Source organism: Ciconia boyciana, chromosome 1 (genome assembly GCF_034638445.1).
Source record: "Ciconia boyciana chromosome 1, ASM3463844v1, whole genome shotgun sequence".
NCBI lineage: Eukaryota > Metazoa > Chordata > Aves > Ciconiiformes > Ciconiidae > Ciconia > Ciconia boyciana.
The window spans coordinates 15,831,728-15,847,675 of NC_132934.1; the positions used below are offsets into that span (position 1 = coordinate 15,831,728).

At 42.8% G+C, this 15,948-nt stretch overlaps 2 protein-coding genes across 4 annotated transcripts in view; one reads left to right on the top strand and one right to left on the bottom strand.

Annotated features, from left to right (window-relative positions):
- Window positions 1-7,414, bottom strand: part of ATXN7L1 (ataxin 7 like 1) — a 120,981-nt gene extending 113,567 nt beyond the window's left edge. For all 3 annotated transcript variants that reach the window (XM_072859482.1, XM_072859469.1, XM_072859475.1), the window contains exons 1-2: window positions 7,137-7,414; window positions 6,537-6,605 (exon numbers count right to left, since the gene is read on the bottom strand). In XM_072859482.1, the coding sequence (XP_072715583.1) occupies window positions 6,537-6,605; window positions 7,137-7,251 (184 nt within the window). In that variant the 5' untranslated portion in view covers window positions 7,252-7,414. The remainder of the gene's footprint in view (window positions 1-6,536; window positions 6,606-7,136) is intronic.
- CDHR3 (cadherin related family member 3) overlaps window positions 7,250-15,948 on the top strand; it is a 64,950-nt gene continuing 56,251 nt past the window's right edge. Inside the window, exons 1-2 of the mRNA XM_072864702.1 lie at window positions 7,250-7,386; window positions 7,435-7,763. Coding sequence (XP_072720803.1) covers window positions 7,250-7,386; window positions 7,435-7,763 — 466 coding nt within the window. The remainder of the gene's footprint in view (window positions 7,387-7,434; window positions 7,764-15,948) is intronic.

The window sequence follows — 15,948 nt, forward strand, 5'->3', positions numbered from 1 at the left end:
AATAAAAAAACTGGATCATTTTACCCACATAGCGTCTATCTTTCTAATCCAGCAAAAGAACTGTCAAAGACTTCTTGCTATAGGCTTGCTGAGAGACCTCTGTCAAACACCCTTACTTAGTCACAACAGCATTCACCACAGCTTTTTTGGCATATAAATTACCTAAAGACAACAGCTCTACCTGGCATCTTGCACCATTAACTCCCAAATCAGCTTTTTCAAGGACAAGCTGAAGAACTTCTGCATCAAGTTCAACTTGGAAGACAGAGAGATCCAGTAACTTAATCAATGCCCATATAAACTGAAAATCTTTCTTGGTAGTTATTAAAAAATTACCCTTAATAACACATTGTCGTGGCACTCATATAACCTTATGGTGGACTTAACTCCTTAAGAAATACTCATATCTATATACTATTTTTACTGAAGGTGATCTTTCCTAATAATACATGCAGTGTTATAAATCTAAACTTTCACTGGGACTACCAGAAACTTACACTTTCTGCCTACAGGACTCCTGTGATCCACAACCTAAACAAAATGTGATTTGAAACATGTTTTCTATAGGATTTTCCACTGCTTCCATCTCATACGGCACAGCCTTGGTTAAATGGCTAACATTTTTTGCCCCAAAGGTAAAACAGAACCTGATAATGTCCTAATTTTTAATTAACTAGGAACAAAAGGCCCATTTCAAGGAAATTACTCCATTTCACAATGGAAACGGTTCAACTCTTGCGTAGTCTTTTCTTATACATGGAAACCTATATTTCATCTATAAACTATTAACCACATACAAAGGCAGATCAACAAGAACACACACAAATGTTTTTCTCTCTCAAACAAAATTAGGTACAAGAAGTCATTTCACTTTCTGTGGTGACAACAGGGCTTGGGGTACACTCTAGTAAACACATTTCCCTCTTTCTCAAGTCCTGTTATAAATTACAATAAGTAGAAGGAATGTCAGAGACAGATCTTTAGTGACAGTGCTGTCAGTTCACAGAAAACCACACATGGTTTCCCCACCAGCATTCAAAAGAGGTACCTTAAACTACAGGAGAACTAACCTCTTCAGAATAACTGTTGCACAAATACTGGAAGAAATATCACCTGAACTCCATCAAGATATGTACCACCTAACAAAACCAGAATTTTTAAAGAAGTCATTTATAGAACAACAGTTTTAGATACATATTCAAAAACATCAAAATCCTGATTCAAAACACAGAATGTCTGATCAGAGAGCATTACCATTACTCAACTCTTTTTATCCAGTGTGTGGGCTGATGAACTAAAGGACAGGTTTCAGAAAATAACTATGTAACTATGAGGATAAACTACAATTCTGACTAAATTTCTGGGCACTATCATACATAATGTTTCATTCTTCCTCTATCACCGTTCCTTGAGACACATTAAATGAGGTGACAGCCACAACCAGGAGCCACGCCAACCCCCCTGCAGAAGCTGTCCGGGGGGGGAGGAATCAGACTCAGATATCACATACTAAACTGATCAGGCATTTGAACACCAGAATGCACACCAGAATTCAATCCCACTGTCATTTCTCATCCTAAAGAAAACCCCCATGGGGACCTTTGCTCACTATTCTTATTCCCAGCATAAAGATAAGAATGGTAAGAAAAAGTTTCTCTTGACAACAGCCACAGTTTTGTACCCTGCCAATTCTTAGTTCTTTCACTCAACAAGCTCCGCCTGAATGTTACATCTGTTTAAGAACCAGTATCTCTGGAAGATCTTATTAGCTTACAGGGAAGAGAAAGAAAATTATACAACATTCACCCCTCTCTTTTGCCCACTGCAAAACCAAAACCAACCCCAAATTCCCAACTAAGGTGGTCTAAATTCAATAACCTCACCTCTTTCTTTTGGGGTATGTGTTTAAAACTCTGTTACAATTTTCTTTCCCTCTCAGCCCTTTGCAACATTCCTTACCATCACAAAAAGGTGAAAGATGAGGGCAACTAAGAAAAGCAAGAATGTTTTATTCTGAAGTTTTTGTTTGATATGTTTTTAAAGGAGACAAACAGCACCATTGGCAAACCACTAGTAAACAAAAAAATAAATAATAATTACAAAAAAAAAAGACCAACTCCAATCGCTATGCTTACATTAACCAGCTGTTTTTGTTGTCTTCTCTTCTTTCACAATCTCCTCAAATAATTTTAGTTCTCTTCCTCTTGCTTTTCATAAAGTAGAATGTTGTATGCTACATGCTTTTTTTCCTACAGAAGTGTTCCCTACCATCTCCCAACCTCCTTAATGCCTTATTTTCCCATGAAGAATGATAAAATCATCAAGATATTTTTCTGAAGAATAAAAAAAAATACTGAAAGCAAAACTAATCAGTATCCCTTTAATTTTGTTCTGGTGTTGCCAAAGGATTTACCAAAAAAGCTTTCCCTCAGATATTTATGTGGGAAGTCAAAATAAGAAAAATACATTGTAAACAACTATCCAACAGATTTAAAACTCCAGTGTGCATGTGTAATCGTCAAGTAAAATGGTCAAATTTGAGGCTGCACAATAAGGATAGAGAATCTCGAATTTTAACACAACATCAGAAAAACAGAATAGAATTTTTTATGTAACATCCTTAATGCTAAACAATAATGAGTCAGTATGGTTAGTGAAAAGATTATCTAAGACAAAACACACACATCATCAGATTGAAACTTCAATAATACAAACCCACTGAACTGAGAAACTGAAGTTGACTATGACACCAAGTACCCAGATATAGATCTAAACCCATAGGTCATATTTAACCCTGCTGTAGTTCACGAAGACACACAGGATATCCTTTGCTCCTTTACAGCCTGTGCCTACCTAGAAATACTCCCAGCACTTAATGCTTGCACATTTGCTAAACTGATTATTAGTAAGAGTTCTGTATGTAAGACAACAAAATTCACATTATTCTACTATTTTCTCAAATGTTGTATAAAGTAAAACATATGCCTCCAAAATCAATCTAAAATCATTTACAGGTTATGACTGATAGATATAGTGATCTTTTATTATCTCAGGCATACAGTTACCGTGACTTTTTACAGGACACAAATTGTCAAATAAATATAGATTCTTTTTACTATGCATGCTATCTACAAGAAAATCTTAAATTCTTCAAATATGCCATTCAACTTTTAAAAATTCAATATAAATTCTAAATGCTGCTCCAATTCTGATAACCCCTCTTCTAGCTAAGCTGGTTTGTTGGTAGTGATTTGTCAGATAAGTTACACAATTCTGTTTCTGCTTCCTGATTAGATAAGCAGATACGTTTTTTTTTCTGGCACAAACATTTATGCATAAAATTTTTCACTTTCTGTGAACATTTGCAACTTCATAATGCTCTCTCCCCAAATCTACATGCCCGTAAGAGTCAACCATGGACATACTGCACTTGCTAAAGGAAAACATAAAGTAAGTATTAGCATGCAAAAAGCAATTCCGTCTACAAAACTGAACAAACGTTCAGGAAATTTCTCTCCCTCTGTGCTGCCTACATATACACCATAGAATAAAGGAAAGCAGTGAGCAATATTTCTAGGTCTTTACTTCTGCCTTACAGATGGGGCACAGGGGGCACGTGGCCTCAGTGCATCTCTTGCATTGCAGAAAAGAACAGCACAGCCAGACTTCGATCCCTTTGCCCAGGGATGTGCTAAGAAGTATCAACCCCTTTGGCAGGCGGAGATTTGGCAGTGTTTCTCCGCACTATCACTGGGGAACGCTGCCTCCTAGGTCCCCGCCTGGGTCAACAGGAGGAGGAAGAGTAGCCCATCACTCTAAACACATATAGTCCACAACCAGAAAGGAGGCAGCAACGCAGGAATGAAGGTAGCTAGAAGCATTTTTTGACATCTGACATAATTTTTTTTTTTTACAAAACCAAAGTGAACCACCTTGTCGTGGTCTGGAGGAGACCACCATCTTCCCACCCCTTCCCTCCACCATGCTCTCTGCAAAGAGTTTCACTACTCTAAAAAGGCTCCTTGCTTAACTGCTTATAAGGGAACGAACACATAAATCTGGTCGTATCAACTACAGTTGACAAAACACAAACACTACAAGAAGTAAATGCGACAAAATCAGTTTTTACACTATCTTTATCAAACAGGCCAGTAATTTTTGATACTTAAAGTCCTGCCTGTCCATAATCCTCCAGTTACCTTATACACATAAAGCCTGAATTTTCTAAGACACCGCTTACAATCCCCTGGCACCACAAATGCCATAAGAAGGCCTACTCAAATAGATAAGGTTGCAAAGAAAAATGAGTTGGGTTTGGTATTAAGACCTACCACGACCACAACCCTTGTCCATGAACAAAGCAAACAAAATAGTCAACACATCACATGACAGATGTGTGCAAGATCAGAATAAGTGCACAAGCGTTTCTGCAAGTACATGAGCAATGTTTTCTGCAGACCAATCTAACTCTTCACATTTTTCTCCAACCTTTATCAATAAGGATGGTAAGGCTCAAGGAAGATTTACAGTGGGTGTTCAGACACACAGATGGGCATGGCAAAAACACCTATATTAACAGACTGCTTAAGTGAATACAGTAGAAATATTTCAACACATACTAATTTATTCAAACTTTGTGAAAGTTCTTTCTAAGTGATCCAAAGCAAGTTACTACTTGGGAGCAATAAAATTCCTAAAGCCTTTTATTTTCTAAATATATGTCAGTTTTGTTTTTTTAAACTGTATTACAATGTAAGTACTATAAAAACTAGTAAGTGCTTTCACACCTGTCACTATCATAATGTCGGCTATGAAATTACATTTTGCTTGGAAATAATTTTTCTGGATAGTGAGTTTAAATAGAGCTCCCTTGGTGGAGTGTCTAACCCCCCCAAAAACAAACAACGAGAGACCCGAGCTAATAATCTAAACTGAATCATTCTAGGAAACAATTTGCATATTAGGTATGACTAAGGAGTAGGGATGCGCTTCAATCGTTATGTCTCAAGTAAGCTTGTAGTAAGAATTGGTGTTCAAGGACTTCTAGGCGCAAAACATTTTATCTCAACAAATTAAGCTCCTTATGAATGCCAAGCTCCAGTAGCAAGATTTTTGTTCGATTACTTTTGAATCAAATGTATGCTCAACATTACTGATAGACTTACCAACCGTTTGAGCCTTGAACCTTTTACCTATAAATATACTACATGAAAATCCCAGTTCTGCCTCTAACTTATTTTTGGGCTAGCAAAATAGAGAGGTTCAGGCATGTAAGAATCAAGACAGGAACACAATCAAGCTTGGCATCTCTATAAAGGTCTTTCAAAAGGGAAGTTTTATGGTAGTTTAAATAATTTTATTTAATGTGTATTCCATGCAATTTTAGAGTTTATCACACAAATCTATGTTACTGATTAATTCATTCTTTTTTCAAGAGCTTGTTTAGAAAATGTAAGATTCCTTTAAGCTGACAAGATGCTCAAAATTAAACACATGTATAATGACAACTACAATATAACGAGAAACTTAACATCATTTCAGAATATATATGATGTGTATCATATATAGCGGGATTTCTCGCAGCATCAGTAAGTCACACCAAAGTTTCACTATGATGGGATCATTTGTTATGAACTGACTTCACAAGAAATATTTCTCATGACAGAAAGGTTATATATGTATACCACCTTCTTAACAGAACAGAAACAAACAGAAAGCTACACAAAAATATGTCCCAAACCATTTCACTAGTTGCATTAGGTGTTACCCCAGCATGATGTTAACAACACACGCTGCAAACAAAATGTGTAAATTTGATTTGCCTGCGCTCACCACTAAAGTTTCTCCTCTCACAACTGACAGACCTGTGTCAAGCATGCCGTATTAGCAAATACCATTAGCCCGGAATTTGCCTGTTCATACTTATGGTACAAGAAAACCTTATGGCCCAAATGACCCATTATGTTTGGTTTTGCATAATATGTATGGCTTAGCCTAACGTAAGATAATATTAGACGTTGGCCGCTCAGTTGACTGTAAGTCACAATCAGCAGTGAGAATGAAAGAATAAAATGCGACTTGAGCTAAAGTGAATGAACTCAAAGATCGTTACAGACCATTTCCCTTCGCGAGTGAAAATGTTTTTCACTACAGTCGCCAATGATAATATAATGCTTAAAGTTGATGCACGGGTTTATAAGCTTATCTTCACGCAGAAGCAAGTGGACTGCTGCACCAAGAAAGGACAGGGTCTTAAAAAAAAAATCCAATATGGCCACTGACGTGTAGTTGGCTTTTGACTTAAAATTGCCTTATCTTTTACCACGTCTGCCAAGTCGCACACATACACCTGTTATACTGGTACTTCAAAAGAAGTTGACACAGTGACAGTCATCTGTGTGTATCCAGCCCTGAAACGCTCTTTATGGCAGAGAGAGCCACATGCTATTAGACTACCCAGTCAAGGCCAAACCACAGTCATCCACAGCCACCAAGAGACAGACAGGTAGAGAGGTGTGCCAGCACTATCCACTTACCTTCTTTATTAAGCCTCATAACCTCCCTGCTTTTTCCACCCTCCTTTCCAGTCTCTTCTAGATCTACACCTGCAGAAGAGAAGCAGAGTCAGGAAACGCCGAGGGCCCAGAGGTGTGCATTTATTGTTTGGCGGGGGGAGGAGGAGAGGTGAGGAGGTGAGCAGTGTTTCTATTTGCAACAGCAAAAGCACAATGGTCGGAGCATCTGCCAGGGAGCGGAACCGCCGGGCCCCCCGCGGCAGCACCCTCCGGCCCCCCCGCAGCATCCTCCGGCCCCTCCGCGCCGCGCATCCTCCCCCTCGCCCCCTTCCCCCACCGCGGCGCCGGCCCAGCGGCGGAGCCCGCGCCGCGGGGCAGCGGCATGGCACGGCACGGCACGGCACGGCACGGCGTGCGCCAGCGCCTCCCGCACACATGGCACCGGGGGCTCGGCGCGTCAGCTGAGCGCCCGGGGGGGCGGCACCTCCCGCGGCGCGGCCCCGGGGGCGGGGGGGGGGGGGGGCGGGCCGGCCGGGCCCCCGGCCCCCAGCCCCGCCGCCGTGCGTGCGCTCCGGGGGAGGGGAGCGGCGTGCCGAGCCGCGGGCCGGTCCCTGCCCTTACTGTGCGGGGGGGCGGCGCCGTGCGCGTGCGGGGGGGCGGCCTCCCGCACCCAGGCGGCCCAGGGCTGGCCCAGGAACGCCTCGGGACTGGGCACGGGCCGCTCCAGGGCCGCCATGGCGCCGCGCCTGCTCCTGCCTCCTTGTTGCTTTTCCCGTTTCCTTCGGCGGCGGCGGCGGCGAGCGAGCGAGCGAGACACGGGATTCGAGAACGCCGCACGTCATCCTCGGGACGTTCCGCCGCCCACACGGGGGTAGTGTCAGCCCCTGCTCCCTATCAGATCGGGCTCCCCGCCGCCCAGCGCGCATGCCCGCGCCCCCCGCGCCTGCGCGCCGCGCCCCGCGACGCCGTCGGCAGCCGGGCCTGCCGCCCGCCCCGAGGGGGGCGTCGGGCCCGCGCCGCCCCCGCGCCGCGCCGGCCGCGCGCTGCCCCTCCGCGCCCCCGTGCAGCGCCGCTGCCTGGCCCGGCCCGGCTCGGCCCGGCCCGGTCCGGTCCGGCCCGGCCCGGCCCGGCGGAGCCGCCGCCGCGCGGAGCGGAGCCGGGCCGGCGGCCGAAGAGCCTCGCCGGGAAGGCAGCCGCTGGCGTTGCGCGCCCCGGGGTTGCGCGCCCCGCGTCTCGCAGCGCCCCGCAGTAAGTCCCTGGGACGCGCTTTCGGTAATTGCGGCACGGCCCCCGCGCCCCAGCGCGGCCCGGAAACGGCCCCGGATTGCGGTGTTGGGGCTCCCCTCCCCCCGACTTCTTCCAGCTGCGCCCCTGTGGATCACCTATAACCACAACCACAGCCATTTTGTTGTCCAAATACTACCTAATCTGTGTTTGAGTACAGGCTTCGTCTGTTTGCAAATGGGTTTTTCTTGTTTTGGTGTTTTAGGCTACGGTGCAGCTCTGAACTCACAGGTCCCGCTCCTCCCAAATAATACCGAGGTGTTCATCTCGCTATATATAACCTACGGGATGTACATGCTTTTCATGTAATTCTAGGGCTGTGTCATTTTTGGTTTATTTCTCCATTGAGGTAAGAATAGAAAATAACACTACCGTGAAAATTTTTGTGCTCCATATACCTAATTTGCGCAAGGAGTTACAGCGTAAGCCTATTGCTCCAGCTCACACCTCTTAAGCCAAACATAAACACCACTGGTGAAGGACTCGGTTTCATTTGAGCAGCCTCACTGACTCCACATACAGCATCTTTCATGCAGCTGTACAGCCCCAGCAGGAGGATTGAAGATTGAAGTTCAACAGACACTTCTTGGAGTGGTGGTGTGGGCTTCAGGTGGTCCCTTCCCTGTCTAGCCTCTTCCCAGCCGCTCATTTAAGACCCTTTGTCACCATTCACTTTTTGCTGGTTCAGACTGTTGTGGGGCAACGCTGAAGCAGAGCATGGAATTAATCTAGGCTCAACAAAAAAGAAAGAATAGCATTTAGGGCCCGCTCAAGGGTTGGAGCAGTGGACAGAGGGGCAGGACAGGAGTTACTGAAGTCAGCACTGCTGCCTGTGGAAAGGTACATGGTACTACCGTCTACAATGGAATTCAGTAAATTTCGTACAATTTCATTGAGACTGGGCTCTTTACAGTGCTAAAATGGATAAACACTTGGGGCAAAGGACAAACACCCTTTGCCTTATATACACTGTCAACAGATGCGGTATTAAATACATCCAACATTCATGTTCCACCTCTTCCAAAAAGTAGCTGGAATATACAAGTCCCATCATTAATACCCGTAGGCAAGCCTAAAAGCTTTCATACCACGTGGCCTGGCCAGAGTGCCTCCAGTCATGTAACGTTAGCTACAACAAACTACAGGAACACAATTAAAACAATCAAAGAAGCAGAAAGCTCACCAAAGTACGCCTCAGAAGAGAACCAGTCAATCGCGGCAGGCTTATTGGCAACCAACGTGAAGCAGCCACAAGATGTGTGACCTTAGATATACTACACATGGAATTTCCAGAAGCAGGAAGAGTAGTCGTGGTATAATACAAAGCCCTGCAAGACCTATTCTGGAATATTAAGTACAGTTCTAGCCACCAGTTTAAATTAATCTTCCTACAAAAAAGTGTGGAAAGGGTTATCAGAATGATCAGAGGAATTAAGAGTCTATCATAGGAGAAGAGCTTGACTTAGTCTAGCAAAATTCAGCTGGGAATGGATGTGATTGATGTTTTTAATTATAAGGAGACATAATCATCAATGAGGAAGAAAAAATAAAGAGTAGACATAAACTGCTTATGTTGAGGTTGAAAACACTGCTCACTACACATAAAATGCTTTAGTCGGGAATAGCAAGATGGAACTCCTTAGGAGGAATTATAAATGACATTAAGTTAATAGTCAACCATGTTTGGCACTTTTGCTCAAATTCCCTGCAAGATAGTTGAGCAAAAGTCTTGACGGGCCAAATAGTCTCATAATTAAAGAAGTTACACTGCACAGCTTATACCATAACACTTCTGTGATTACCCAAGACATGTATCTGGAGAGAAGATACAAAAGAAAGACATGTGAGCACCCAGGAAATCCCCATCAGTGAAAACCGACATAAGATTTCAGGGAAGTACGTATGGCCAAACTTCTAACTAATATTAAACACTGCCACAGGATACACAAGCCGTAAAACAATTCCCAACCACACAACTGAGAAAAAAGGGGAGGGGGAGGGGGAAACTATTTAATGCAAGCTGCCACAAACCAAGCAAAAAAAGTGAAGAAACTTTCCAACTTTAACACATGGCACTAATCTACATGCTGCTTACCATGACACACTGCAGAACTACAGTCTAGGCTCTAACAGAAACAGACCATATGAAGGAAAATTAGCATAAAATCAAAGATGCAAGATGTACCAATTCCTTCCTAAAAAGAAACAATCCAGTGACTTACAGTTTGAGAGAAAGGATTCCAAAGCCCTCCCAAAGGAATTCTTCCTCCTCCCTACCATATGTATTAAAGAACAACATTATCATTAAACAAATGGTTCCACAATCATCAGAACAGATACGCCCGACTTTCCAATGATCAGCACCTTTTGTTTGAAAAGTGCATGTTCTGCTTTGATTATGACTATGCTACCTCTACAATCTGCACCAAGGAATGAACTCCATCCCTGAGCAAACTATAGATCAGTTTGTCTCCATTGGCTTGTAGGGTGCAAGTCCTGAAGCGGCAGAAAAGTAGCCTCCGTTCTGCACCAGGGCCCCTCCCCAAGAACGCTACTTACTTCACTCCAGATTGGAGCCAAATCATACTAGTGTATGTAGCATGGATGGCTGTGCATTATGCTCTAGAGACCTATAGCAAAATAGGAAAGGAGCCGATCTGACATTATAGTTTTTCCCATGGCTGGGAATATATGTAGTTCTCTCCTGTGAATGTGAACTTAGGCTGCAGCTTTACTGTAGCTAGGGCATTCAGATGGTTTCTTCTTCCCTTTTGCTGGCATCTGCTTTCACAAAATTTGTAGAAAGAGTTCTGTTTAAAACTTTTACTCCTCTTTCAGATTTGTTTGTATTAATCAATGGATCCAAAAGTTACGGGTGGAGAGGAAAAAAGGGAGGGAAAGGCACAAACGTGATAACAGAAGACTTATTTCCATAGGAAATGAGTAAAAAAACAGCACATAAAGTGCAGATTAAACATCCTCTGTTTCTTTTCCACCTGCTCACCAATACAGAAATTTAATTCTTCTATGACCTTGAACAAATCACTCTGCTATAGAAAAATAATTAAGTCAGTCAGGAAAGGTACTTCTTTCCCTCCCCAGTCCCTGTGGATCTTGTTTTATTTCAACTGCCAAGTAGGGGCTTCCTTTTACTATGTGGTTTTTTAGAATTTAATATAATGCAGCCTTGGTCTTGGTTGCAGCTTCTAAATACAATGATCCAATCATAACATGGAATTAAAGAAGTAAACTATAAGCAAATTAAGGCCTTTAATTAATAAGTAGCAAGATACGGATGAAACCTTAACTCTAATCTTTTTAATCCATATATCACTGGTCTTTTAATAAGATGATCTCCAAATGCAAGCTTTCCACTAAGTAACCAGGAGATAAAAATCATGTGTTCCTGTAGGTACTTACTAGAATTATAGTTAAAGACTTGAGCTTTATAAAAGCACAGGAAAAGTTACGACATTTAGAAGAGATCCAAAGCTCTGTATCAATCTTTGGCTTCTGTGGAGATCAATCCAACATTTATATAATTTTCAGGATCTAAATATTAAGAGATAACAAACTAAACCAGCAATGCTCACATGTGGCTATGAGGAACATCATATGTAGTCACCATGTACAAATAAAAAAATCACATGATTCCATTTCGACTCCACTGTCATGCACTGAGAAAATACCATGAGTGTGATGAAGGTGCATGTGTAGTCACAACAACAAAAATTTGTGACCTTCTGCTTTAAATCACATATACCTGGCAATAAGTGCAACAGATGGCTTTAAACTGGCTACAAAGGTATTACAAAAGAACAGCTGTATAAGGCTTCAGTATCATAACAAGATTATAAACATATGATGTTCTTGTGACAAAGTCATTATGATTTAAGCAGTTTGGCAAGAAATTCATTAGTACTTCTCAGGATCCTATTTTGCAATGGATTTACCATGATAGTGGTTTTATCTTATATAGCAGAAATTATTACATAGCAGACAGTTTGATGAACCCAGGTATCTACTTTGGTGGGAATGGAACAGTAAATTAATAACAAGACTTTCTTAAAGATAGTCAGTGATGGAGTTTGCATAAGAAAAGCACCAGCAAGCTAGCTGGCTGTCAGTCACAGAAGTACAGAAATGTCAATCCTCCTCCAGGATTTTGAGAAGTGTAAAACTAATTTATCTGTTGACTTGTGTGCAAATGATTTTTATAGTGAATTTTTACATTCTTGCTAATTTTAACCTGTAGATTATCTATCTGTAGTCTGTCTTTCCACAGTGGATAAATGAAGTTTCTATTGAATAATACAGCTGCACCTCAGGGGAAAAGATACCAGAGAAGTTTGTATTGAGAAGGTGCAAAACCCACCAGATGGATCGTTTTGCCTTTCTCCTGCGAAACTGATTCTGAAACTTTTTTCTTTAATTCAGTGTAGCATCCTAGTCTGCTATGTGGTAATTAGAGTAGCTAAATTCATTAAACAAAACAGATACCTAAAAAGTCCTATAACTAGGTTTCTGCAAAAAGATGCATACAGGATGGCCATTAAAACAACTCGGCACTTGGCAAGCCAAATGTAAAAGCCACTATTAGCCAGTCTCCCTAGAGCCACTCTGGCCAGAAGTTCAGCCCCTGTGCTGCTTCTGATCTCTTTGTAATTCCAGGAGGTGTCTCAAACACCATGTGAGTGCCATCATAGAAGACTTGAGCTAGAAGACTGTGTTAAATAGACACTTATAGCAGAGAAATCTATTTTAATGTTCTCCGGAATAACACAAGAAAAAAAAATCTAAATTAAGCTTTTGGTTCCATCTTAGCCAAAGAAGCCAGCACTTAAAAAAGAAACAGTCAGAAAAATGGAGAACTGAAAAAGAAATTCTAAGCGAGATACTCTTCTATCCCAACAAAAACATATTTCTCAAACAAGTGTTGCAAATTGCTTCACCCAAAACAAAACAATGCTTGAAACACTACAGCAGCACTAATCAGATGAAACAGGAAATCTAAAGAGAGGTATACTGCACAGATCTATGAACAGAAAATGCACAATAAGATAACTTATTACAGTGAACTCTGGAAAGTTTAAAGAAAAAATGCTACCAAAAAAAAGCCGTGAACTAGGGGTGGAAATCAACAGTTACTACACATTTCAAACGCAAGAGTTATGCAAGCACTGTGAAAAAATAAATTGCACATCCTTTGGTTCCAGTGTCTAAAAGCTTGTTCTAAACAATTTTGCTCAAGTATTGGTTGTAGTGTAAATCCATTAACATAGCACTGTACTGCAGCTAATTTATCCTGGTTTTCAAGAGGATAATTTATCTTATGTACTGTATTATCATAGCTGGAGTGTTTCTGATACCAAAGCTAGTAATGGTAACTATCAGTCTATCATAGGACTGCTTTGTACAGTGCAGACACGCATCTTCACTGGACAGGGGGACTTACCAATTGCTTGTAAGAAGCAAAGCAGTGTCATTTTTTTCTGCAACAGTTTCAGGTTTCAGCCAGGAGTCTCTGAGAGTTCAGTTCAGACCCATCTTCCTTTCCAGTATTTTCTCTCCCTCAAGAACGTTCCCCATGTCCCGGCCTCCACCAAATACCTGAACATCCCATCTTAGCAATGTGGTACAACCCGTATGAAACATCAATCTTGAACTCGCTTCTTAAAACACACTACCCAAGGTCCCTGGTCTAACACTTCATCAGGTGGACTTACGGCGAGAAACTGAGCATCAGACCAGGTCAGGAGAGTGCGTTCACTGCAGAAGACTGAGGGGTAGATCCCTAACAGTGTGGCTATTTGGGAAGATGGGAGACATGAATGGCAGATCAAAGAGTACTTGACAGGCTAAAATTCAGTTTCCCTGTGTTGATAGGTACTCAGGAAAGATCACAGGGCAATTGTTTTAAAACACTGTCAGTGCATGTTTTGTACTGCTTCTTAAAATTATTAAATGTATCTAGCACTGGTGCAGTGAATCACTTGTATTTTACTTATTGAATATTTATCTGTTTTGTTTTATTTGAAACAGTTTCTTGGTAAATAACAGCAACAATAATATTTTTGAAGGCCATATCCTGAGTCTAGAGGAAGGCTCTTAACCATCCAGTTGGGACAAAAAAGTAAAAACTTGTTGGAGTTCCCTGCATTTTTGAAAAACATGGCAAAGTTCTTTAGATTTGGAGATATAAAAACACTTGGGGATGGAGAAAGTTACCTCGCCTCAGTATTAAGTCCACATTCAAACAGCATGCTATGTTCCTAAGCTTTGCTCTCTCACAATGCCCGTGTGAATAACGAAAACCACAAAACACAGGTCCCCAAAGATCTTCACACATTTCTCATGAGGTAGGCATAGAAATATACTTTCATTAAAAATTAAGTTTGCCCTGCTGAATAATGTATATTATAACTTTCCATTCACCAGCCACGTTTCTCTGTGTTGGCAGCGCACAACACAACAGCAACTTACTGCGTCTCCCTCACTGCATCGTAATAAATTTTCTTCTGTTCCTTCTCAACATAGATGCCATATTTCTCCTGTTTGTATCCCTCTTTCTCCCAAACCATTCCATTTTCTGAATTCTGTTCCCTCTTTTCTGTCACTTTTACCCTAACACTGCAGGGTGGGTTTTCATCTCCCACGAGGCCACTGCTGAAGCACCATCTTGGGGCCTGTTTTTTGCTCCCAGCCTCTCACTCACTGCCCTCCCACTTGGGCCCAGCTGCCTCACCAAACAGTACCATGTCTTTTAATATGCCCTGCCTTGCTTTTTATCCCCTGCTTTGCAGTTAGGAGCCTCTCCTCCCCTGCCTCCCTCAGTGGAGGACAGGTCTCTCCCATACATCTCTCCCTGCCCTGAGTCATCTCTCCACCTCCCACCAGCGAGCTGCCTCTCTCCTCGCAAAGCTGTTTGGAGTTGCCCTCTTTTCCTCTCTAAACGCTTCCTCACCTGCTTGGGGGAAGCCCCCTTTCCTTCTCCCCTCCTTTCAGCAGCGAACTTTCCTCTGCCTCTGCCTGGGAAGCCAGCAATCCTCAACCTTGCCCTGGCCCTGGCTGGAGGCCCCTTTCCCTCAGCGCAGGGGCCTGCCTCCGCTCCCGCCCCACCATTTTCCACAAGTGCTGGCGCACAGGCTGTCTCCCTCTCCCAGCAGCTCGCTGATCCCCGCTGTAAATGGGGCCTCATCCCTGGCAGGGCCAGGCGGCATGCATGAGTGGGCTGAGGGTAGGCACCCCCAAGGGCAGCTTGAACAGCAAAATAAAGATTTTGGCCTGAATGGACTGTCCCTCGGTGTTTGGGAGACACTCAAGTTTACTTCAGCCCAGCTCTGAAAGTTTGGGGCTGCCCGGACAAGAGGTTTGAGTGAGGGTCAAACTGCGATGCCTTTGGTGGAGGTCACGTCTGGGCCCTAAACCAGTCGATAGCAGAGAGGGCCCCGCCTGCTTGCATGGCTCCCCAAGCCCTCGCTGCTTCCATAAGCTGGCTCCAATCACACCTTGCTTGAGGTTCTGAAATGTTTTGACAGTTGTTATGGTATGTCCTATTTCCAGCCCGTACAGGAAGCAGACATGTTGAAATCACAGAAGAAAGCAAGCCTGTTTGTCTCGTATTTCTGGCTGAGGCTGGAAGTGGAGTGCAGGAAATCAATTGCGTCTCGTCTGTTGTACAGGGAAGTCCCTTGTAGCTCCTCGCATCGACGTGCTAACTTTGCGAGGAGCTTTGTCCTGATAAGATTTCCATCCCAACCTAGAAGAGCCAAAGATAGTATCTTCTGATAAGCACTGCAAATTCTGTACTCAGTCCAAATGGATCCCAAAGGCCTTAGCAGGAATTTGGGCATAGTGAGTGATGTGTCTGACAACTAAAGGCAACCAAAGTAAAAAATGTTTGATATTTAAGCATTGGCTTACATGCAACGAGAGGTGGTTTCACAGACGTTTTTATACCATCATCCTTCAAAACATCTCACAGGCCACCCTACACTTCTGTCGTCAAACTCTTCACCGGACATTTTACAAAGGCAACATGGTTGCAGAGACCAAACATGGATAGACCTCAGTTACGGTCTCACAGATCTAATGAATTTTTAAATTGGATCCTCCTCTTAATGATATAAATAGGTTGTTCTTTGATAGT